Source organism: Crocodylus porosus, unplaced genomic scaffold (assembly GCF_001723895.1).
Source record: "Crocodylus porosus isolate Cpor-Errol unplaced genomic scaffold, CroPor_comp1, whole genome shotgun sequence".
Taxonomy (NCBI): domain Eukaryota; kingdom Metazoa; phylum Chordata; order Crocodylia; family Crocodylidae; genus Crocodylus; species Crocodylus porosus.
In genome coordinates, this window is record NW_017728931.1 from 35,304,900 (window position 1) to 35,329,353 (window position 24,454).

The 24,454-nt window shown below is 40.2% G+C and overlaps 1 protein-coding gene across 6 annotated transcripts in view; it reads right to left on the reverse strand.

Moving 5' to 3' along the window:
• Nucleotides 1-24,454, reverse strand: part of ERC1 (ELKS/RAB6-interacting/CAST family member 1) — a 467,579-nt gene that overhangs the window by 256,001 nt on the left and 187,124 nt on the right. For all 6 annotated transcript variants that reach the window (XM_019544570.1, XM_019544571.1, XM_019544569.1 and 3 more), the window contains 4 exons: nt 20,137-20,274; nt 18,132-18,272; nt 16,428-16,568; nt 6,096-6,289 (listed from right to left, as the gene is read on the reverse strand). In XM_019544570.1, the coding sequence (XP_019400115.1) occupies nt 6,096-6,289; nt 16,428-16,568; nt 18,132-18,272; nt 20,137-20,274 (614 nt within the window). The remainder of the gene's footprint in view (nt 1-6,095; nt 6,290-16,427; nt 16,569-18,131; nt 18,273-20,136; nt 20,275-24,454) is intronic.

Consider the following 24,454-nt stretch of genomic DNA (forward strand, 5'->3'; position numbering starts at 1 on the left):
AGTGTCACATAAAATGTTTTAGCTACTTTTAGCTAGGAAAAGGATTGTGAGAAAACAGGTTGTTTTACCCATGTTAATGGAGTTCTTTTAACTACTGAGTTGTTCTAGGAACTCCATGCTTTTTGGGCAAAGGCTTGAAATTTGGCTAGGGACTGCCTGGATATCTGGTAGGTTTGTTTTGTCCTCTCTATGAAAATTCACCCAAATTTAATGAAAAGCCATAATTTTCACTCATAGCTTTAACAGAGATATATTAAAGTTTGATATATTTTTATCTGAACTGACCATGCTGCATCTCTTGATAGGTCTTACACGCTGACTGGACTGCACCTGTACCAACTCCCTCAACCAACAAAGCACTCTTTAGCTCACAGCTGTAAAGGCTAAAATCCTTGAAATAGCTCTTCCTAACTGCCACAGACTTCTCTGTTGCTAGACTAGTTCTGAGAGCTGGGACATTGTTTCTCTTGTACTCTCAGTGTTGTCACCCAGACAGCATGAAGGCGACTGTAGATTTATTCCAGCAGAGAAGGATAAGAAAAAGTGAGGAAAAGAAATCAGCAGTGCAGTTCTGAGGTCCAAACTTCTGCATTAAATGTGAAACTTGAGAACCCCATGGTCACAGTTTTACCACTCCCTACCATGCATGATGCTGAGACTTCCTACAAAATATGCCAAGATGAAACGTGGAAATACTAAGAGGCACAGGGGCAAAGCATGTGTGTTTGCTAGGATAGAAGAATGACTTATCATAGGACTGGAGAGTAATTTAGCTCCACCCTGTGCACAGATGCAGGATGTGCTATACCTATATCACTAGAGGCCAAACTTTTGGCAGGCTTGCACTGCAGCCAGATTCTGGGGGTTTCATGAGAGTGGGGAGCTCTCCCTTAGCAGTGCCACAAATGAGCATCAGGGAGAAGCAGCAGAGGCAGTCAGGTCCTAGTGCCTACCAGCTCAGACCCAAGTTGGGTCATTTTGGCACCCTGCTGGAAAAAATGGCTTATCCCTGTTCTACTCAAAATTTTTTGTAAGAAGACTGCTATAAAATTTAGGCAAACATGGTAATAAAATGAGCTACCCAGCTAGAAAAATGAAATCTCAGTAATTCAAGGTACTGTATGTAAGGATGAGATTACCAGGAATGTGCTCAGAGGAAAGCCTCTCCATTCTTATTAAGACCCTGAACAAGTTAGACATTTACATGACTCTAATCTGAGTGAAATTACTGGCTTTCTGGAACTTTTAGGACATACTGAAATACAACAGCCTCTGTGCATGAAGGATGATGTTGGTAGGGACATAGAGAATGAATCGTCTTACTTTTAGCTACCTCAAAAGAAACTACCTACTGTGCTGAGATACAGAGTACAGGAAGAGAATAATTATTAACCTCTCTTTGACACAGGATCGACACTGTGTGGTCCACACAATATTGCAATGTAAAGGTATTTTAGCCCTTGCAATAGCTGTGATGATCAATGCCATTCTTCATTTGTCTTCTTCCATTTTAATTTTCCTTTTCTACCACATGCTGATTGTTACTAAGAGACATGGGAATGAGGCAATACAGACTTATCAGCTCAAATTCTGAAAGAATTTATAGTACTGGAGCTGTTTAGTATAGGCCCAATGTGGTGGCAGAGTTTTGGGCCAAGGGTGAGAGACGGTAAAAAGAAAAAGTTGAAATAAAAATAGGTTTTGCAATGTTTCAAATGTAAGGAGTCATGACAAAAGCTATTTGGACTGTGCCCATAACCACTGCAACATGACAAACACAAAGACGGTTAGAATGGAATTTGGCATAATTAGTTCTGTTTCAATCCAAAAAAGAAAAACAAGCATAATTGCAGCAAACACTAACAGCAGCAGCAGCCATCCATTCATTCAGCCAGCCAGCAGTAACATTCCATCCCAGTAAAAAACAGTAGCCTTACGTGACACTCACTTTCCCAGGAAGTCCCACACAAACCCCTCAACGTGTTGCGGTGCAGGGACTGACACCTGGTATGGAGGATGCAATTTGTGGGAGGCGTGCTTTCTAAGAAAAAAGCAAGTCCAAAAAAACCCCACACATATAAAACAACTCATTGGAAGACAAAAATGGAAAGAAAGGGTGGGAAAACAAATGAAATATATCAAATGAAAAGTCAGGAACACAGAGAGGCAATTAGAGGATGGCAATACAGAAAACCAGCAGTTAGTAAAAACAACTGAATAGCCAAACATGTCCCTGTACAACGACACAAGCAAAGGGGACCTATTAAATTGCTCATCCAAAGGAAATGCTAGGCAAGCCCAATGTCCCACATCCCCTTTGGATGGAACAAAGACCTACCCACAAAAGAAATTGTAAATTAATGAGCTGCTGCTTTGAGTTTGCTGCTGACTCTAGTGCACTTCTCAAGCTCTTTCATTATATAGACTTCATGTAAATATGGTATTTTGTGGATCCATACCCTCCCAATCATAACTGAGTAACACCCTTGTAGAACTACAAGAGAGAGAGAGAGAAAGAAAGAAAGAGAGAATGTCCATATTTTAAACTGGATTTAATGCAGTTCCCCCCCCTTTGAAAAGTATAAAAAGATGCCATTTTGTTTTTTATTTTGTCTCCCTCTCCAATTTATCCCGTCTTCTATTTTTCTTTTTCTTGGTTTCCCTTTCCTTCTCTCCCTCTGCTCATACAGTCTTGCTACTTATTTCCGTTCTCCTCAGGGCATGCTGTTTAACTGCCTTATATTCTTTTTCAGTGGGGCTGGAAGTGCAGGGAAGGACTTTTGACCTTCTTCTGTTGCTGGAAGTTCACATCTTCATCACTATCAGATCTGTGCTATGAATATAGCTCATTTCTTCTCCACTATAAAGTAGTGACTGGCTTCAGCAAATAGAGTTGGCTGGCTCTTCCTTATTTCCAACTGTTCTGAGTCTTTCTAACTGCCAAGGGTCATCTTTGCACTGAAGAGCTTGAATAGCAAAAAACAGCCAACATGTTCTTCATGGATCAAAACCAGACTGTAGCTAGAGAGAAGCCTTTCTAATACTGTCATGGATATAAGCTGAGCATGTAAAAATGTTTTAAACAAGTACAGAAGACAAAAAAACAGACCCAACATGTACACTTAGCAAACACATCTCTGCTTATGTGTGAAAATATGAGAACTTTGTGACTATGGGGAGAATGAAGAATAGTTTGGACAACATTACCCAAGGACAGTAAGTCATGCATAAATTAATATGGATACATTAAAATTATACTACAGGAAACCTTGTTATAAGGGTCTAAAACCTTCAGCTTTTTTCCTACTACAGTTAAATTACTGTTCGACCTGAAATTACTGCTCACAGTAACTGATGAGTTCATGGTCTGAGACCAACGATATTCAGCTTCTGCCTCTGGAGGTGAAAGACCTTTTGACCCAGTAGATGGGTTCAGAGAGTGCATGAATCTGGTTTTTTATCCTGATTTACAGAGTCCTAGGCAGAACACTAAATGCTGATCATAGTAGTGTTCTCTTCTTTGCTTGCTTACTTAGGACAAATTTCCCAGCCTTCCACACCACGAATTTGAGAAGGAAGGAGAACTACTTTATGCCATCTCATCTTCCAAACAGAGAGGAGGACAGGATGAATAGATAAAAAGCCACTTGGTACTTTGTAGCAGTAGAGAGAAAACACAGAATAAGACCAGCTTGCATTGAACAGTCATAGGTTACTGAAAAATTATCAGTGCAGCAGACTGTGGAATGACATCCAGGCATTGTGATACTATGCTTCTATTAATATGGGAAGACTAACTTGTGTTTAAAAACAGTAGGAAACAAACATCACAATACAAAATCGCTCCCTGATTATTTTGCAACTCTCTGGAATTGCATTTCTTTACTGAAAAAGTCACTTTCCAACATTTATAAGGTTGAGTACCACTGCACTAAAGTGTAAGAGAAACCAACTTCCAAGGGAAGTGGTGCTCGCTTCTACCCTGGGGGTCTTCAAAACAAGGCTAGACAATCACTTAGCCGGGGTCATTTGACCTCAGCATTCTTTCCTGCCTGTGGCAGGGGGTTGGACTTGATGATCTGCTCAGGTCCCTTCTGACCCTACCAACTATGAAACTATGAAGTTCTCATATTTTTCTCAGACTATAAACTCCTGAGGACAGAAGCCATGCCTTTATGTGCCTGTAAGGTGCGTAGCACAGCAACGTCCTGATCTTGACTGCGGCTTTTGAGAGCTAAATCTTGAACATTAGTCCAGAAAACGTGACAGATAATGGCATTTTCTTTCTTCTGTACCTCTCTTCTGAGGGAACAAGTTACAAGGAAGGCTGAATATTTCTAAGAATTTTTTCCAAAATATGATTCCAAAAATTACTTCAGCCCGAGAGCACTTTTGAATAAAGACCATGAATCAGTTAAAAACACCTCCACCCTTAGTTACTGTCATTAAAAGATAATGCAGTTATGTTCTCAAACTGGTATCACAGATATGCTACGAAAAGTAAAAAAATCCAGACAAATATGACATGAAACTGCACCTGCTATTTTCCTTTGCCTCCCTCAAGGACACACTAAGTAGATCTAGCCTCTATATCCATTGCCCAAATGTCCCATTAAATACAGCGCATATTATAGGTGGGGTTAAGTAGTTTAGCAAGGAGAAAAGATGGAAAAGGGGGATTACATTTTTCAATTTCAGCTGCTTTGCCTGCTGCCACAGGCATGGAATATTCTTGCTAAATAAGAGAAAAGCCTATGGAAAAAACCCAAGCCAAAACAAGAGGAAAGGATCAAGTGAACAGACAAGACTGTGGAAATACTTCAAAATGTTATTCCAGTTTCAGTGCAACAAGAATGAAGTTCATCCAAAGACTGATCCAGGCAGAGCCATCCGAATTCACTGGTTTCAACATAGTGTCATCAACTACCAATATTTTTTAAATGGGTGCAGCGACATTTTTATGTATGTCATTTCTATATCTGAGTATGCACTACAGCAAAGGAAGGGATTGTGAGAAAAAGCACAAATGCATAAAGTAGAGGCACAAATTACAGAAGATAGGAAGCAAATATACCTTCAAGTTAATTCACCCTGGAAATGCACTGAAAGGAGAAGATAGAGATCTGAATGGATTTAGAATCTGCACAAGTCCTTAGAAAGCCATTTTTCAAGCCCCTTCAGAAAACTGTAAGATTTAAGTGCCAGCCAAATTCTGCCAATAAACAAGTGGCAACATCAAGGAGGAGATCAAGTCCTGCATTCTTGGCTTTAAGTGCGTCACAAAGGACAGGTCTCTTCCTCATCTTGTGTACTTTTTCTAATATTGAATGCAATGCAGTTAAAAATTTTGATATGCTAGTGTGATGTGAAGCCATTCTAACATCCAAAAGGCACTTGACGTGGCCCAGGCATGCAAGAAAATTAAGTTAATGTTTCATTTAGTTTCTCCTGGGTAGTCAGTCTTCAAAGTAAATAACACAGTCAACAAAAAATACATATACTTTTACACCCTCCCCTACCCAAAATTAAAAAAGAGAGATTAGCGCATTGCAAAATTAAGTGTCAGAAAGTAACATAAGCCTTGTTTTAGTGGAAGATAAGTAAGTAAGGTGCGAAGCTGGTTTTCATGCCTTCCCTGCCATTTACTACAAGCAATTCTGATCCAGAAAGCCAAAGGGTTCACCACACACCACCCAACTTCTCAAACAAATCATGAATAAGGTCTAGAAAAATAACAAGACCATCTGTAACTGGGACTCGGACAATTAATGCTGCAGGTTCTTTGCCCAGTTTGGAGTGGTGAGCAAAGATATTTTATTGAATTATTAAACCAGAAGCTTAAATGTAATTTATTTTTATTCCCCAAACACACCATGATCTCGTCACCTTTTTTACCATCTCCTTTCCCTTAAGACTCAGGGGAGACATTCAGACATTGTCTGAAGAGTCAGGCAGATAAGTGTAACAAAGGAGCTCTACATTTCTAAAATACTGAGATTGAGAATCAAAGTTGCAAAACCCAGTGTTTTCCCCAAACAACTGTTCTCCACTTTCTTCACCCCCTTTGCTCCCTTCCACCTACATATCCATCTCACCTCTCCAATTCTGCTATCTTCTTATCTTTATCATTCTTCTCATTTTCCATCTCCTTCAGTATTTCCAGAAGGCGATCTACTTCAGCTTGAGCTTTGCTGGATTCTTCCCGGTACCGAGCTACCTCCTTCTCCAACTGCTGGAATCGCTCATTCAGTTCTGGACTGGCTCTAGCCTCCAGTGTTGCTTCATGAGCCTGCAAAGAAAAGAGTTCAAGAACCATTTTGTACATATGCATTGTATCTTTAATGACCATCATAGGGGACTCTGGACCCAGAGAGCTACTTCTAAAGAATAAAGTCACTTATTAAAATTGAAATAAGTGTACTGAGCACTGGGCTCCTAAGCCAGGGTGTCAAACTCACTTGGCCTCCCTGGGCCAGATCCAGACCATCAGATTCCTCCATATCTGGAGCAGGGTTTAACGCAGCTGTCACTTGCCACATTACTGCCAAAATGCATTCCCTGTGGGGCTCAGAACTGACACAATGCACCAGATCCAGCCTAGGGACTGATTCCATGTCCTAGATCTAGCCCTCAAACCCAGATAAATTAGGTACCACTGGTATAGAGGAAAAGTGTGAAGGGTTTGTTTCAAACTGAATCTTGTTCTCCTGAAAAATGTATATAAGCTAAGAGTGAATCAAAAAGTTTCTAAGCAGCATAAAAGTACATATAAAATGGAAATACATTCAGACATTCAAATAAAGCAACCAAGGGGACTGGAATTCCAGGTGTCTCAGAGATAAATTCTCAGCACAGCTATGGAGGAGAGGGGGAGAGAGCAAAGTTGTCTTCATGTGAACTTCCAGCCCTCATTTTGCAGAACTAGCCCTTGATGTAAATTATAACAGCTTGAGGGTTCCTCAAACTTGCTTCAGTTGGCAGTAATTTTCAAGGAGCTTCTTTGCCAACCACGAATAGACAAACACATTCTGTACTCATCTCAGCCTTTCCCAAAATACACCTATGAGATAGAGAATTGCAGCTGCAGCTTTAAAAAACTCACTCCTCTGCGTACATATGTCCTCTATGTGAACAGGAGATACACAAGGTGCCAAGATTCTGCTCTAAAGTGTAGTAAATCTAAATCATCAGAACTAAGATGCCAAGTGCTGCCATTAAATGTAATCAGACATAATGACAGCAAAAATAAATGTTAGGATAGATTTTTTTACTGTTGGAAGACCAACTTTAATATACTAATAGTACTAATACAAGAGGTGTAGCTTTTGCTTATAGTTTTCCAACAAGAAGTTCTCAAAAATGTCAGTTCATTGAGTCTGAAATACTACATTTGAGCCATCTTAGGTTCAATGAATGTTGAACAAAAACAACAACAATTGTGACAGAACAGTGAGAGGCCACGGTGAAGAAGCCAGTTTTCCACCACCCAGTTCTGGGGCCAACATGCCAGGTAGACTTATCTTGGGTCCAGGAATTTGGGGAGTTTCATGTCCCCAGCCCTGAGACAATCTGCTTGTGCATCTGTCCTGAAATAGAGATCCTGAGAATGGTAGGTCTCAAAAAGGGCAGTATGGCTGAAAGCACCAGGCCTAGGAAACCAGCCATACCAGCAGATCATAAGGGTGCACAGTGCCAGTTCACTTGGCAGCCTGATTCTTTCCTATTGAATTTGGTTGCATTTCCAATCGCTCAAAATGCTTGTCTTAATAAATGCTCTTCTACATCCTTGAAAGTCATCCAAGATATATAATCAGATGATCAGAAAATTTGGGGAAAAAAGTGATGCTGGGTTGCTAATTGGATTACGTTGCTATAGCATGCCAAATAATCTATAGAGTTAATGGAGTTCTATCAAGAGACTCCTGGAATTCTATTATTCTATATTAATAAAAGCACTTCGGCAATGTCCCAAGAGACTCTACTGAAAGGAGGAAATCAATTTCCTTTTAATTTTTTTTTTTTTAATTAACCAACAAGCTGGAGTGCCTGGTTCTTATAGAATTAAATGACTACTTACACAACAGATGTTACTGGGAAAGACTCATAACCCGTGCTGTTTGTATACAGTACACATCATTACAGATGCTCTCATCTCACATAAAGAAAATGTTATGTGATTGTGTGCAAACTGGAAACCATTTCCTGGACTGTAAGTTACTCACTGACTGTGGCCCATTTTGTGGGTTACATTGACAATGTGTTATGTGACCGTATCTAAAATTCTAATGTTATTTTACAAGAGAAATCTAATGCATTTAGGTTTCCCACAAACTTGCATCAAGATCTGGAAGACATTAAATTGGCTACCTTCCCAATTTAACACTACAGGATTCATTTTAGCAACATTTTTAGAGTAAAAAAAAATTCAAATACAAATCCAAAATAATTTTTTTCATAGGTTCTCTCACTTCCAAAGCAGGTCTGATACTGAAAGTTATAAAACATGCTGAGGTCTATGAATGGAAGGAAGTACAACATATTATTGATAAAGACCAAAAAATTGTTTTCTCCTTTAAGTATGTAATTCCTAGTCTTTGACATAACCTTGGCTTTATTGTCACATTTGCATAGTATCAAACTACATAGCTAAACTTGTAGAACAGTTATAATTATACCTCTATTTTCACTTACAGAACTTTTGGACATATTACTTTGGGGATAAACTCACTCATGTTTCATTTTTGTTCAATAATGAATTTTGGAGAGGTAAATTTAAGCAAAAACCCCTTAACCCATTTGAATAACTGAAAAATCATTTTGCTTAGGCTGGATTAATTTCTGCACATTTTCCTTCCCTGACTTCAGTAATTCAGGTGACAAAGGGGAAAATCAAAGGTGTTAAGATACTGCTCTCTCAAGAATTTAAACTGTTTTCACATTTTTGTTGACTACAATATTTGGCAAATCCCACATTTTTATTTTAATGTATGCATTGTCTTTTATTGCCAAGGCAGGCAACATAGGAAATGGTTATTTTTCTGCCCTGGCAACTTAGCATTACAGGACACAGTCTTAGGCAATTGTAACTACTGCATTAGCTGAATCATTACATTTGTCTTCTGCTTGAACTGTTTTTGAAAGGCAGTTGGGCAAAATTGTTCCACATGTGGCCCAGAAGCTGCATACAACATGTGAGGGATTACTGTGTAGCCCCTGGGCTTCTACCTGGCTGATGCACACCTTATTTTTCCAGTTTATGCAGCAACTGGAGTCTTTAGGCTCCCTGCCTCTATGAGAATCTGCTTTCTGCTCCTGCCCCATGGGGTGGGGTGGTGCAGCAAATGGCACCAAGGAAGCCCATGGTGAAGTGGTGGGAGTGGCATGGCCTGTGTGCCCATGGCTGGCGCTATTCTCGCCCCTGATGGCATGGCCCCGGCATAGTGTTCCGCATTTTCAGCTTTATCTATTTTAACTGATAAATTCCCTGATTTTTTTATTGAAGTTATTCAGTTTTAACTGATTTACATCCACTTTTCAGTTCACTCAATTTTACTGGGTACACGAGTGGGGGTGCTGGTAAGCTAAAAGTGCTGGTTACCTGAGGCACAGGTTTCCAGCAGGACAAGTGAAGGGGTGGCAGCAGCTCCATGGGGACCAGGGGAAGCAGGCTGGAGCTGCTGCCTAGGGATGCAGGGATCCCAGCTCTGACCCTGGGCAGGGCAGGAGGGGCCATGGGAATCACTCCTTGGGCAGGCAGGTCCCAGTTGCACCCTGGCCCTACCTCTAAAGATGCCACTGGGAGCTGCAAGACTCACCCGGGGGGCAGGCGGGGGAGGCTGGTCCCGGTTCCTGCAGCAGGTGCTGCACCCAGCTGCTCCGCATGGGCCTGGGAGGGGGAGGCGACCACCTACAGTCACTGCTGGCATTAGCGGTCAGCGGGGATCGTGGACCGCCCGCAGATGCCGCCGGCGTTGTCAGCAGTGGGGTGGTGAGCGGTGACTGCCTGCAGGCACCGCCAATAGTATTGGTAGCGCCTTTTCTAGGAGGTGCACTGCCATGCCCAGGGGGTGTACATGCACTTGCGTGCACCTGCACGTCGCCCCTGGGGCTAGGAACAGACATTCAAAAAGCCTAAGCCTGAACTGATTCAATCTTTGCAGGTTAGTCGAACCTGGTTAGGCTGAACCAGACAGGCATTCTCTCTGGACTGAGGAAATTCAGGTACATGCCTGCAGTGGCTCAGGCTAGAAGGTGGAGGGCACTAGAGCAGCCCTCCCTTCCCTTCTGCAGGGACCTGAGCTGAGGGGGCGGTGGCCAGGCCCCAGTAGGACTCTCTCATCAGGGAGGTCTGCCTGCATGGTCCCAGGCTTTTCTGTGCTGGCTACTCAAGGGGTGGGAGTCTTGCCAGCTCCCAGGCCCAGTCTAGCACTCTGAGGCAAGGGAGGGATGTAAGGGGGTTGCAGTACATGCATCTGTTGATGATATGGAGATTTTCAATCTCCCTCCCTGCTTCCTCATGCTGTCTGCAGCAAACTGACAGGCAAGCAAGCCAGCTGGGGGCTGATAGTGATAACAGTCTATCACCCAATTAGCAAAACAATGGCCTCTCTCCATTATTTCAGACTTCTAAAACAGGTTACTGGCTGACGTGCTGATTAGCTCCAAACAGCCCTAAGCAGCCACTGTTCTGTCTGCTTGCCCCAGTGAAACTAGAGAGAAAGACACACAGACACTTCTTGGCATTAGCTAGTATACCACATGCCTAGGGTCTGTGGGGCTGGGATCCCTGGTGTGGGAGATGGGAGGGAGGGAGGGGGGGATTTCCTATTTGAGCAGCAAGGGAGGTAGGGCAGGGGGAAGCCAGGCAGACCCTGCTGTGTCTGCAGTCTCTGCTGGAGCCTTACATAGCATTAGCTAGCATACTACATGCTGGCTACGGTCTGTGCTGTGGCACAGGAGGAAGGGATCCCTGCTTAACAGTGAGTGTGAGGGGGTGGGGGAAAAAGGCACGCGGAAGTCTCTGCTGGAGCTCTCGACAGGGAACAGAGGGGGAGGGACCAGCCCTGCTGTAGAGCACAGCCCCACCCAGCCCAGGGAGCATGCTGGGATGCTGGGGGACTCTGATTTAATTTAAACCAGCAAGGGGTCCAGGACAGCCATTGTATAAACTTGTTTGACCCAAATCATTTAAGTCTGATACTACATTCAACCAGGTTTATCTCAGACTGGTTTCAGTCATTTTCAAATTGGTTTACCTGTACTGAACATCTTTAATACTTCTTGTTGTGAAGGAGACAGGATTTCAAACCAAAACCTTAAATGTTTTAATTCACTCCCTTCTATCACATGATTAATAACAATCTGTAAATTTTTCTTACAATTTTATAGTATTTTAAATTGCTTAATTTTACTTGCATTGCTCTATCCTTCCTTATGAAAAAAAATTACGTCTACTGTGAAATAGCTTAACCTTTCAATTATTATATTTATCTTATTTCCTTTGGGAAATATTAGATTATGAATTTGCCTGATCTTTGTGCAATGGACACCTAAGAACATTTAATGTCTATTTTTTGTACATAGTTAACATTTAAAAAATACGTTGAGCGAGGTTTTATGCTCCAAGCAAGCAGTTCATTAAAAACTGCTTTTATCTCTACTATTCTTTCCGGACCTTACTTCACACTTTCTTCCCCTGTGTTCTCCATGTGAGAGGAGGTAGGTGGGGTATTTTTAGTAGTGTCCCCCTCCCCACAACAAAAAAAGCAGTGGAGTTGCTCTATAGCCACACTCTAAGATAATTAAAACTATGAATTAATGCTATGAAAGTGTATGTATGTACGTGCATGCGTGCGTGCACACACAGCAAAATTTCTGACGCAAAGCATCATGGATGATATAATCTTCAATATAAAGATTCATATGCATTTATTACAAAGAATTGACTGATTACAAGTGGAAAAGCTTGCATGATAAGGTCCAGAATTAAACCAAAAATAACATTAGTTAGGAATAATAGCTGCACAAGCATTTTAGCAGCTTTCCTCCTTGCTGTAACTCGATCATCATCTTTCAGTGCAATGATGCGAGTGGTTAACCAGAATGCTTTCAAACAAGAAGTCACATTTGTGTGGAAATTCTATTCCTATCTTGCTTTAACAATGCACAGATAATGGAGGTGACAAAAAAAACTACAGAATGCTGCAAGCAACTGGGATAAAGGGAAACAAAGGGGTTGCACTATAGCAAGCTGTTTCAATGGAAAGTAAAGCTAGGCAAAAGCAGCAAAAATTAATACAAACGCATTTCTCAAGGCTATCATAAGTCCAGCTGTTCAGACATATTAAAAATTCCCTTCTCCCCACCCACCCTGTTCAGAACTACACCCAAAATAGCTCGTCAATAAACTATGTGTATGGGCCAAAAAATAAGTAAGTACACATGCAACACACACAAAATCAAATGGGGCTGGCAATAGCCTTCCAGTTTGCCAAGGCACTTACTGGCTTGGATGGATGGCTCAATAAAACTTCAGGACGCTAAAGGGGAAAAAGAGATAGGAAAAGGAGGGGGAAATTGTGAAAAGAAACAGTGTGAGAAAAAATAGCAATGTAACAAGAAAACAATTTACAGATAGATGTAAACACATTTATGTACTAAGACAACACCACTTCAGATTGTTAATATAGGATTTATTATTAAAAAAATTTGAAATAGGACAAAACGTCCAATACTTTGTGCATGTTCAGAGCTCAAGCCCTGACCACTTTCTTTTTTTTTTGTTTCTTTCCAGCTCTCAACACTTTGCTATTCAGTCTTAGATCTGCCTTACAAATGACAAATAGTTTCACAGGCTGGCCAGACCTTTTGGGCACCTATACACATGATGGAGATTTACTCCAACGTGTGCTAATTAGCAAGTGTTGGAGCAGACACGATTAATCGAGTCTGATGCGAATCTGCTGGAGCGTGCTAATTAGTGTGCTCCAGTAGCCTCCACATCACGTGAATTCACTGTCCCTGCATTTCAAATTGGCAGCAGGGGCATTTTAACTAAAGCTCACTGAAAGTGTCCCGCCACCATTTTGAAGTGTGGGATGCTGAATACACATGACGCTGTGGGCACTTTAATTAGAGCGGCTTTCAGAACCGCTCTCATTAAAGTGCCCCCCCGAGCACATGTATAAATGCCTCACTTAGCTCAATTACCAAAGAAGTAAGCAGTTTCAGAAATTAGCTTAAAAGACTAATGTTGAATAAAAAATTAAATTGCAGAAATCATGTTTCCCTAGTAACTTTTCTTTCCTGTAAGTGGCTAAGCTGAGTGTGTTAGAGCTTTCCTTTAAAAAAAACACAAAACTTTTGAGGCTGAATGTTAACCAGCTGTGAATGAAATGTGGCACTATTCTCCTGACCAGTCCATCTGTAAGATTTCTAAGTCTTCCAGTTTCACAAGAAAAGTACCGGGACCCAAGTCAGACTAAATTGTTCAAAATACTAGGTAACCCAAAATTTGAGTAAGCAGTTCAGGAAAGTATATCTTTGTTTCTTCTCCTAGGCTGAAGGAAAGACATCCTAGCAAAAGAGGCTCTCAGGAGTATGCTCAAGTACTGTTGGCTTTGGAGGGCCTATGTTATCATTCTTCTCTGGTTTAAAGTTGTAAGAACTGCTCTGGAGGGAAATGTTTGCTACCAGGTGCTCCTGGATTTTCTTCTCCTCTAGATTCAAGCAGCCTGTTTTCATATGGGCAAAAGAGGCTCTTGGTTCCTTCGCTGGCTGTAGGAAAAGAGGTCATCTTATGCTGGGAGCTACTGTAGAAAGACTTGCCAATTCTGTTATTGTTATATTTCCCCAAGCAGATAAAAATATGTTTCACATAGGAGGGAAAAGGCTAGAATTAGAAGCTAGGAGTGAAAACATCCCAGAGCAGAAAGAACTATAGAGAAAATATATCATTTGAAAAATCCCTCCACAAAAGGAAAATATATAAGTTTGAAAATGAGGGTTGCAGCAAAACCTTTTGAAGAGAAACCTGTGTACCAGAAGCCTCATAGGACTGATCCCCTACCCTAACCTTCAACTGCTTTTACAACAAAAAATGGAGACCCCATAAGGTAGGCTCACTGGACATAAAAATGGAAGAGAAATGTGCCTCCCTTTCAAAAATTGAAATCTCTTACTTTTTATCCTCCCACTTCTTTTTGCACTTGCTGTTTGGCAGTTTTACAATTCCAACTGGACGAGTCAATGACAGCAGGGGGAGAAAAATGTTCAAAATACACAGATTTGTATAGCTCTTATGAAAATAAGGGTACAACAATCATGAAACCCACTGCTCTCTGACTGGCAAGCAGTAATTACTCAATTACTCAAGAGGTCTTCACAAAATACAGTCATTGGTAGGGAAATAACCAGTATCCATGAAAAGCAGACACCTACACATAGAAACCGTATAAGCAAGAAAGAACAAGTTCCCGCACTGCTGTTCTTCAGGTGCCTAGGAATTTTCCATTTGAGTATAATGTTAGCTCCCTTGTATACCACAGGGGGAAATCTATAGTGACCACACTGATTTTTCCATAGAATACACAGAGTATAGAGACTAGAAAAGGTATTTTCAAAGACTTACCCTTGAATTAAATCCTTTTTCACCTGGAGTCATAAGACTGCCCTAATTTCAGTACTCTGCCAATGTCACAATTTTTAGGATGTTACATTTCTGGTTTTTTGAAGCTAACCTTGGACTGGAAATGTATGCAAGGAAAAGAAAAATTATAAAAGAGACACCATTATGCAAAGGGGCTGTCCTGAAAAAGAGAATCCCTTGTCCTATGAAGTTTAGGGGCTCCAAAAGGAGAGAGCTTCTTTCATACAGAATCCTCATGCAGTGTAGGACAAAGTAACTACTAAGCTCAGTACAAGCTGGTGGAGAAAAGGGTAAAAAAAATTACAAGCATGGAAAGTGTTAGAAAGTTATGAGCAACTGAAAAGACGGTTTTAATTACATATTCCAATATATCTATACCTCTGTATTACAATTGTATAGCAATTACAATTGCTATTTCCTATATCTTTGTAAATGTTTGTGACTTGGACTTAAGAACTGAGGAAGTCTCATATAAAGTGACTATTTCATACACTCGCAGGGACAGAGCCTAACTACAATTTGCTTAGAATTACATGAGAGTAGATATAATAAGCACTAGAGTGGCATCTTTTCTTTGGTTAAAAAACACTAAGGACTTGAAGAGAGAAAGGAAATAGGCCAGTCAGTAGGAATACCAAATTAAGAAAAGGCATGCATACTTTTCCCAGCAATAAAGGAATGCAGTGGTGCAAGAAAAAAAAGATCACACAGCAGTCAAAAGAGAACCATGTATGAAGACAAAATTCCTGTAGGAAATGCACTCTAGACCTCGCTCAGTATTCAGTAGGACCTAAGAGACTACTTCTGTAGTCTGCATAATCAGAAACTACCCAAGAGGTCTCAGAAAGAAGGCAGTTGGAGTAGAGAAGGAGAAGGTTAGGAGAACAAGGATTTCTGATGTAATGGTTGAAGAGCATTATACTGTATACATTAACGGAAAGTGGAAGGTTATAATGTCTTCTTATGAAGTTCATAGGCTTAACCATCTTTTAATTCAATCTTGTCCACTGATCTGCCCTTATGATCTGTCACTTTTAAACTTTTTGAGGTCTTTTACACAGATTTTTCTACAAAGCATAGACTTTGTAAAATGGGGACAGCAAAAGCAGAGGCCTAGAGGAATTATACTGAAATATTAACACAGCAATGTAAATGAGCTATCTTTTAACTAACTGCCCTGTGCTACAGGTAAGTCATCTTTCTCATTCTTTCCATACCGATGAGATACTTGTGGTACCCGTGTGCTACAAATATCCTCTGTGGAAACACTACACCACAACAGAACATGTTCCCAGTGACTTCATTTCCATGAATTTATTTTCAGATTTAACTTAATTTGTACATACTCTCTTTGTTCTACTGCAAAAACAGTGCCTTTTAACTCTAACTTCTCAACTGCAGCTGTGTATGTCTATAAACAGCAAAACCCTTACTCAAGTACCAGTACACATTTTAAATGACTTTAAAAATATTTCCCAAATAATCATTACTGATACATTGATGCAGTATCTGAAGGTGCTAGGCTTGGTCTGAAGACAAGACAAACAAGACAGAACAACAATTATACAAGACTTCCAAAATACAGCTATCCTCTACATGTGGTGTTAGCAGCAGCCCCTACAACTGATAAAAGAGCAGGGTAGTCAGTTGATGTTGAAAAAAAGGACCATGCTTGATTTTTTGTGCACAGTAGAAAAGGAAAGAATTGCAAAGATGAGGACATCTGACACTGCACTACACAACCCTGCCTGTAACATCAGGAAAATATTTAGCTTTTTACCTTCTTCAGCTGAGCTTCCATTTTCAAACATTCCTCTTTTTTCTGCTCCAGTGCAATTTCTAATGTTTTGAGTCTGGAGTCTTTCTTCAGACCTGAGGAAGCCAAGGATGAAGCATGCTCCTTCAGATCCAGCAGGGAAGCCTAAAACAAGCAAGAAAAACAACTGCAAATGGATATATAATCATACATAGTAACTAGACTTCAGATTTCTCCTTTTGTTGTTGCTTTCCTCCCATCTGTAAACTCAGTATTCTGGCTCCCATTTCAGAGCAAGAGATCTGACTGGACACCGTTCATGGGGCTCATCTAAGACAGTTTGCTTCATGTTTTCAAAATCAGGAACCAATCTAAGTTCCTTAGAATAAATTGGCAATTACTGAGGCTATCATAAAGTGGCATTGTAGCAACTGAAGCAATAATGTCTAAATGCAAAGTTTTAAAAGGATTGAAGAAACATATACAACATTAAAAGCATTCAAAGAAAGCTGGTGGCCCTTTATGGTGGCCCCTAACCATTGAAACTTACTCCCCCTGGCTACTTCTAATATTGTCCAAAATGTTGAATTTTTCATTCATTGGGATTCTCCCTTTTTTTTTTACAACTTTTTTCTCTCCTCCTTTTGCACACTCACCTTTGAGCAGTTATACTTTTAGATGTGTGTGTGTGGAGGGGAGTATTTGTACACACACATACAATCTTTTTGTATTGTTTTTGTTAAATACGTTTTTTAAATTTAACCAGACTGAAGTTTAAAACCCCCAGATGAATGTAGGAAGTCTGTGCATCTTGATATAAACATGCTAAGTTGGCTGCCTGGCTACAGGCATCATAAGGAAGAAGTTTATTTATTTACAATAAAATGGCTCTTCAGAGCTAGAAAGGATAGAAATACTGTTTACCTAAACTTGAAGAGGATATAGCAAATCTTTTGTCTATATATCCTCTGCACCCACAAGTTTAAGCAACTTCTTTTCTTCCCCCCAGACACTCAATAAGAAAGCAGCATACATCTTAAAACAAGCTGAGAAGATGCTATTGCATCACATATCCCTGATCTATACTACTTTTAGAGAAGTGATTCTTCACCTCTTTGGACTCAAGGCCCTCCTTGGAAAATGGGAGCTCTTAGTTTTCACTTGTTTTTTCTGATTATGGAGAAATAACAGCAATTTTTCTGTTTAAAGAACTCAGATCAGAACAGGTCAGAAAGTTTTAACACTAAGGCTTTCTATTTGAAATCTCTGAATTTATCATGTGAATCACATTTATATACTTAACAGTGCTAACATGGCAACCTTGAAAGGATTTCAAGACAACCCAGAGTGCTATGACACCCTGGTTGAGAATCACAGGTTTAGAGAATCAGATCAACAGAACTTTCCTCGTTCTCTCATTCACTTCAGCATATCTAATATGCAGTAGGTCTGTTCCAAACAGACTGCGGCCCAGATAAGTGTTCCCAATGACCATGGAACCAACTCACAACTTCAACAACAATGCTAGCGATCAAACCACAGCGAAAAAAATAATGAACCTCATGCTAAGCTATAACAAAGCTTCCTGAGACTTTTATGTTTGCAATGCACCACACAGTAGATATGTAGTACACAAATTTCTTGAAGAACCATCACTATAAAACACCCTCTTTTCTCTCTCTATCGCTCACAAGTCTAATAATAGGACAGATTCGTTCTGGCATTAACCTCTTTCTCCGAGAGATCTCCTTGCAAGAGGCTGACTTTTTCTTTTAGGTCCTTAATATCTTTCTTGAAGTTGTCGATCTCTTCCTGTTTTTCTCGCTCATCCCGGTCCCGTTGCTCTTTCAGGCGCTCAATAGTCCGCTCCTGTCAAAAGAACACAATGCTCAGCGAAGAAAATCTTGTTGAGTCAGCTTACTTCTGTGATGACATTGGGTCACATCTCTTCTTACTAGTTTTAGGGGAGAAAATATGCAGTTTTGCCATTTTCGTCTTGCATCTCTCCCTACCAGACCCCAGTAAGGATAAAAATATTTTGAAACCTCTTTGGTTTTAGATATAAGTTCTAGGCATCTTGTTACTGCAACCTCTCCAATCAATGAATTTTTAACAACACTAATATAGTATAACCATATTTAGCCACCTTAGGAACAGAAATTACACAAAAACCAGGATAAGCGATCAGAAACCAGTTAAAAAAGTTAGCACAACAGAAGTTGTGTGTTATGTGCACTGGCACATAAACCATTTTCAAAATTGCCAGAATCAGTTTATGATAAACCTGGATGGATGTAATATCAGACTTAACTGATTTAGGTTAAACCACTTTATTGAACTTCTGTCCCAGATCCCCTCCAGATCCAAGTTAAATCAGTCCCTTAGCATTCCCAAATGTGTTGCACCGTTCCTCAAACCTCCCTTTGCAGGATGGGCTGGCTAGCCTTGGCCCAAGCTGTCTGATCCAGCCTAGCAGGGAAGAGTGCTCTAGAGCCCCCTGGCTTCTGGCCAGGGCCACTGCAGGCATGTAGCTGCCTTTCCAGAATCAAAAGTGAATGTCTGTTCACTTGCTTATCAGTTCAATCTATGCAGCTTAGACTACCCTAAGAAGATTTAATTAATTCAGCCTCCGGCTTTTTGACTGTCTGTACTTAGACCTTCCGATTAATGGAAGCTCAGTTGCATCTCTGACAGCAAGGTACATCAGGTATTGTTTCTTTACTTACTCCAATTCTACTTTTTTTGAGCTGTTGCAATATATCTATAACTCTTCAAACAGAAATACCTGTAATATAAAAGTTGTGGAATGCAAAACTAGCATGGGAAAAGGCAAAAAAAAAAAATCTCTTTACGTGAAGTATCAATAGATATTCACCAAGTTTGAAAGTGAGAGCATTCTATATATAAAATAAGCCCTAATATCAGACAAACATAATATCAAAGCTTTGTCTTCACAGTCAGCCAGATTTAGGGAACCAGTGTTCAAAACAGAATATATATGGTAGTTCCCTCAGTCACTAATCCCCTCAGAATTGGGCAACCATGAAAAATGCAGTCAGACAATAAGGTCATGAAGAAAGGAGACTATCATATCATTGCAACATTTGATTTAATTTTGAGAAACAAAAAAGATAGATTCTAGATAGGGAACTTAAAATCCCTTATAAAACACACAAGGAAAATTTTTTAAAAGAATAAACAATATATCAGTCTAACTGGAAAAGTTATACCACTGACAGAATAAAAACAGCCCAAGCAAGATCCTATGCAAGTTTATATTAGGCTGGTAGAGTATATGGAGCAACTTTTTCTGTTTTACAGTTATAGGACAGACCTAATGCATAGAATAGCATCTTGCAGTCCAAAACCATGGACACCTGAACTTTATACCTAAGTCTCTTAACCTCCTCCCCCAAACTCCTATTTCTAGCAGACACACTGAGAACTGTACTCAATGTCCTTAAGCAAAAGATGAGTCTGAGTGGCAGCACAGTGCTTGTCAGAATATCCTATGCTGACCCCTGGTGAAGTCAGTCTTTCCTTATAACTGCTATTCAAATCATCCTCTGACTTCTTGCAACAATCATCAGAGAACAATGAACAACACAACTACACTGTAAAAAGATTTCATCCATTATGTACAATTCAAGGCTTTGCTGGAAAAGTTTGGATTTACACAGATGATTAGTCTAAGGGACTTCGGATGTAAAGGATTTATGCCCTTCAGACTCACTTTCTCTGCAAGTGCTTCTTCCAGTGTAGTCAAGGCAGTGTCAGTGTTGGTGGTGTCAGCCTGCAGGGATTTTACTCGATCCTTCAAACTGCTCATTTGTTTCTCCTTGTCTCTTAACTGTTCCTGGAGATTTTCAATCTTAAGAAAGGAAAGATAAGAAAAGTATGACTTAAGAGAATTTAACTGTGAACAAAGCTTTATAATACATTTCTAAAAGAAATATACTGATATTAAAACATCAAACCTCTGCAGGTTCAGCTCTCTATTTCAAAGGAAAACATGCCACAAGAAAAAAGCCACATGCAAGATTTTAGCTTTTGGGTGTCCATCACAAAATATGATGAAACATGCAACTAAAAGTAGTATATATGAATTTTTTTTAAAACTGAAGGACAATTTAAGTACATTAGGTGAGACAGGAAGTAATGCTTTGAGTATCTAGGAAAGAGAGCTCTGAGAAAAAAATATAGCCTAAAAATATTTTCAAAATAGTATAAATAAAGGAAGGGAATTATCTACAGCAAGAGTGTCAAAATTCATCCAGCCCCACAGGCTAGATGAGTTGCACAGGGCTGTGTCATCTATCCCAAGGGGAAGCTGGTGGGCTCAGAAATTTGGCATTAGCAGCAGAAGAAGCTGCAGAAATTAGCACTGCCACCACTTGCCCAGCTGGCCCTGTCAAGAGCCCACAGGCCAGATGACAAAAGGGCTGGGTCTTTGACATCCCTAATCTACAGTCTTGGAAGATGGTAGGAAAATGTGGAACAGACTGCAGATTAAAAAGGAACCTTTATGTTATATATTAACGAAAATATCAGCAAAGCAACTGACTGCATGTGGAAATATCACTGCTGTTATTAAATATGACGTCAGTGGGAATAATTTAGTGACAAGCTTTGAGTGCACCAAACACTTTTTCTAGACCCAAACGGGAGGCACTTGGATGCAAATTTACTTCAGGCAGAAGATATTCTGCAACTTCCTTGAAATGGACACTATCCTCAGTATCCTGTTCCTTAATATATTTATACAATGTTTTTTACCTCATGCAATATTAAGGGAGAAAGCAGACAATCAAAGTATGGCCTCTGACAGAAGGTAGGGCAGGGTGGCACCTTAGGGAGTTTATACACATGCTCCGGGACTGGAGATGGGTGGTGAAGGGCGCTTTAATCAGAGCAGCTCCGATAGATGCTCTAATTAAAGCACCCAGAGCTTACCATGTATCAGTGTCCCTGCACTGAGAAAAGGCGGTAGGGGTGCTTTAATTATAGCTCATTCAACAAGCTTTGGTTAAAGTGGCCCCACTGTCATTTTTCAGCACAGGGACGCTGATACCCATGACACTGGAGTTTGCTGGAGTGCAGTAATTACCATGCTCAAGCAGACTCAATTAATCTAATCTGCTCTGACACGCTGTAATTACAGTGCGTCAGTGCAGCCTCACTGCATGTGTATAAGTGCCCTTAGAGACAAACTGGTTCAGAGGCAAAGGCCCTCATTTATCAGATGCTATAAATGGATTTGGAGAAAGAAACAGTTTAAAAGAGAGGAATTTAAATACAAAGAAAAAGGATAGGGGGAGGGGTACTGATGAAAGAGACAACAGGTGGGCTGAAAAGGTCAACAGGGAAAAACAAATTAGTTAACATGAGTGACACTGGTATAAACAGGTGAAGTTAAAAGCTATTCCAGGTGAGGGGGTAAGAATCCATGGTCTCTGCTGAGATTAAACTTAACACAACCCAGCCTGTGGATGATTTCTTGTTCTGCAATTTCGTGTTAAATCTGTTTCTTTCTTTTTTTTTTCTGTTTAAGGACAGCTACTCTGAGCTCAGTGATGCACTGTCCAAGGAGCTTGAAGAGTTCTGCCATGGGTCTCTGTCTGTTTCTAGATTTAACGTCAAATTGGTGTCCACTCACTCTTTTATATAAGAATTTCCCTGCCTGGCCAAGGTAGGCAGCAGAGGGACAAATGTAGACAGCAGGTGATGGCCTATATTGCACTGGTAGAGGAGTGGGTAAATGAACCCCAGATATTCTGTTTTGTGTGGTTTGGCTGAGCGATGATATGTTCAGTATTGATGAGGAGATACAACTGGCATCTGGATTTACAGCTGGGACTGGTGGCTTGGTGAGAGTTGGACTTTGATCATCTCTTGCTGGGGAGACATCTTTTGACCTGAGATATACTGACCTGATTTTCTATAGATTTGTTGGAATATTTTTAATTGGTAGCGATTCAGAAAATACCTTTTCTTCAAATGGCAAGATCCACTAGCATAATTACATCCAGTTCTGTGCACAAACAAAATTGCATGTCTCAGGGAACTGAAAACTTCGGTAGCTTGTAAACAGTGTAACCAACTGATATAATCAAATCTGCAGAGGATAAGTATCCTGCATTTTGTTTTTTAATTCTGTTTCTTTGCAGAAAGGACACATTTTCTACATAAATGGGCATATGGCAGGAATGAAAGAAAGAGAAACAGTAACATGCACATACAGTATGTATGTTGTATAGTATGCATCTTCTTAAGACTTGCAAACTAGTAATTGTTTCACAGATATTTGCTTAACAAGACATCTCCCAAAGGGCTGTCTTGGTAGACTCAAATTCCATTAATTTTGTCAAAGGGGCTTGAATGGCTTATTACTGAAAATGGAAGGCAAGAAGTTGGCACTGATTATGGGAGACTCATACAGACTAGTTTTTTATTAAAAACACAAGGCTACTTACAGGTTACCCCTATGAGTATTTCCAAACTATTACATTTGCTTGCAAATGCATATGTATGCATATAATACAGGTATGCACAAAGACTATATAGCAGAACAGATACAAAAAATGCATTCGGTGTCTACACTATCAGTTATAAACTGAAACAGTAAGGGAAAGATAGCTGGCAAGTAAAGCATTTTTGAAAGAGTATACTTCTATATTTATATTGACAATATACATTTAAGAACAACATAAATCATGCCTAATACATTAAATACAGACGAAATCAAAGTTATAACAGGTAACAAGAGTGTGACCTGTTGAAAATAAAAGCATGAGCATCTTTGAAATTCTCCTTTCTTTAAATTGAAATATGTATGACGTTTAAGTCCTTATTCATATCTTCTTGTAGCACTAGTGGCACCTTGGGGTTAAACAGAATCAGCCACAAAACAGAAATCTAACAGTTCTGAAAGAACAGTTTCTCTCTTGACATGCTCACACAGGTGCAGCTATTTCTAAACTGAACCAGGTAATATCTCATACAGTAGCATATGTGGCTGTTTTTGACTTGATGAGACTTCAGAGTTTCATCAGCTGTCTTGACAGACCAACTATTTAGATAGTCAAGCAAGAAAATACACTACAAAGATGTGAGAACTATTCTTAGCCTCCTGTTTACTTCTGGAAGGGAAATACTTGGCAGTAAGTGCTCCAACAGGCTGGACAGAGAAGACAGTGCACACAGATACCTTCTACTTGGAGAAAGTAACTCCAAGAGAAGCATGCCTAAACAACCAAACATGGAAGTGAATTAACCAGCTGGCCAAGACTATGCACAACTGAAAGAGATGAATACATTTATGTGACCAGAACCATCTGATAGTTTTTTGACTACTTCGTTCCCCTTCATTACAGCTGCATTTAAACAGAGAGTGTCTGAGGTACATATTTAGTAGGGCTGTGTGCAACAGCACCATTTCATTTTGACTTCCGTTTCGATGGGACAGTGTTTCATTTAGAGTTTCGTTTAATTTCAAAGCTGCTGTTCCATTTCATTTTCTTGAAACTGTTTTGCTGTTTTGATATTTTGCCCATAGGCTATAATGGGGAATCATTAAACTGCCTATAACTTTGCCATTTCTTGCTGATTCAAATGAAAACAGTGGAGAGGGTAGCCCTTGCTGAGGCCACAAAGCCTTGTCAAGATTCAAGGAGATAGGTGTAAGGGCTTATGGGAAACTACACCTCAAAGTCTTGCAAGCAAAACTCATGTCACTTGTAAGTGTGAAGGCACAGGGGGGTGAAAAGAGCAGGGAGGGTAGCCCCTGCTGAGGCCATGAAGCCTGCCAAGTTTCAAGGAGATAGGTGCAGGGCTTTCTGAGAAACTGCACCTCAAACTGTTCAGAGCAAAATCGTGATGTGTGACTGTGCATGTGTTAAGGCACAGTGGACTGAAAACTGCAGAGAAGGTAGCCCCTGCTGAGGCAATGAAGCCTGCTAGGTTTCAAGGAGATAGGTGCAGGGTTCTGAAGCTGTTGGCAAAACGTGTGTGTGTGTGTGTGTGTGTGTGTCTGTGTCTGTGTCTGTGTGTGT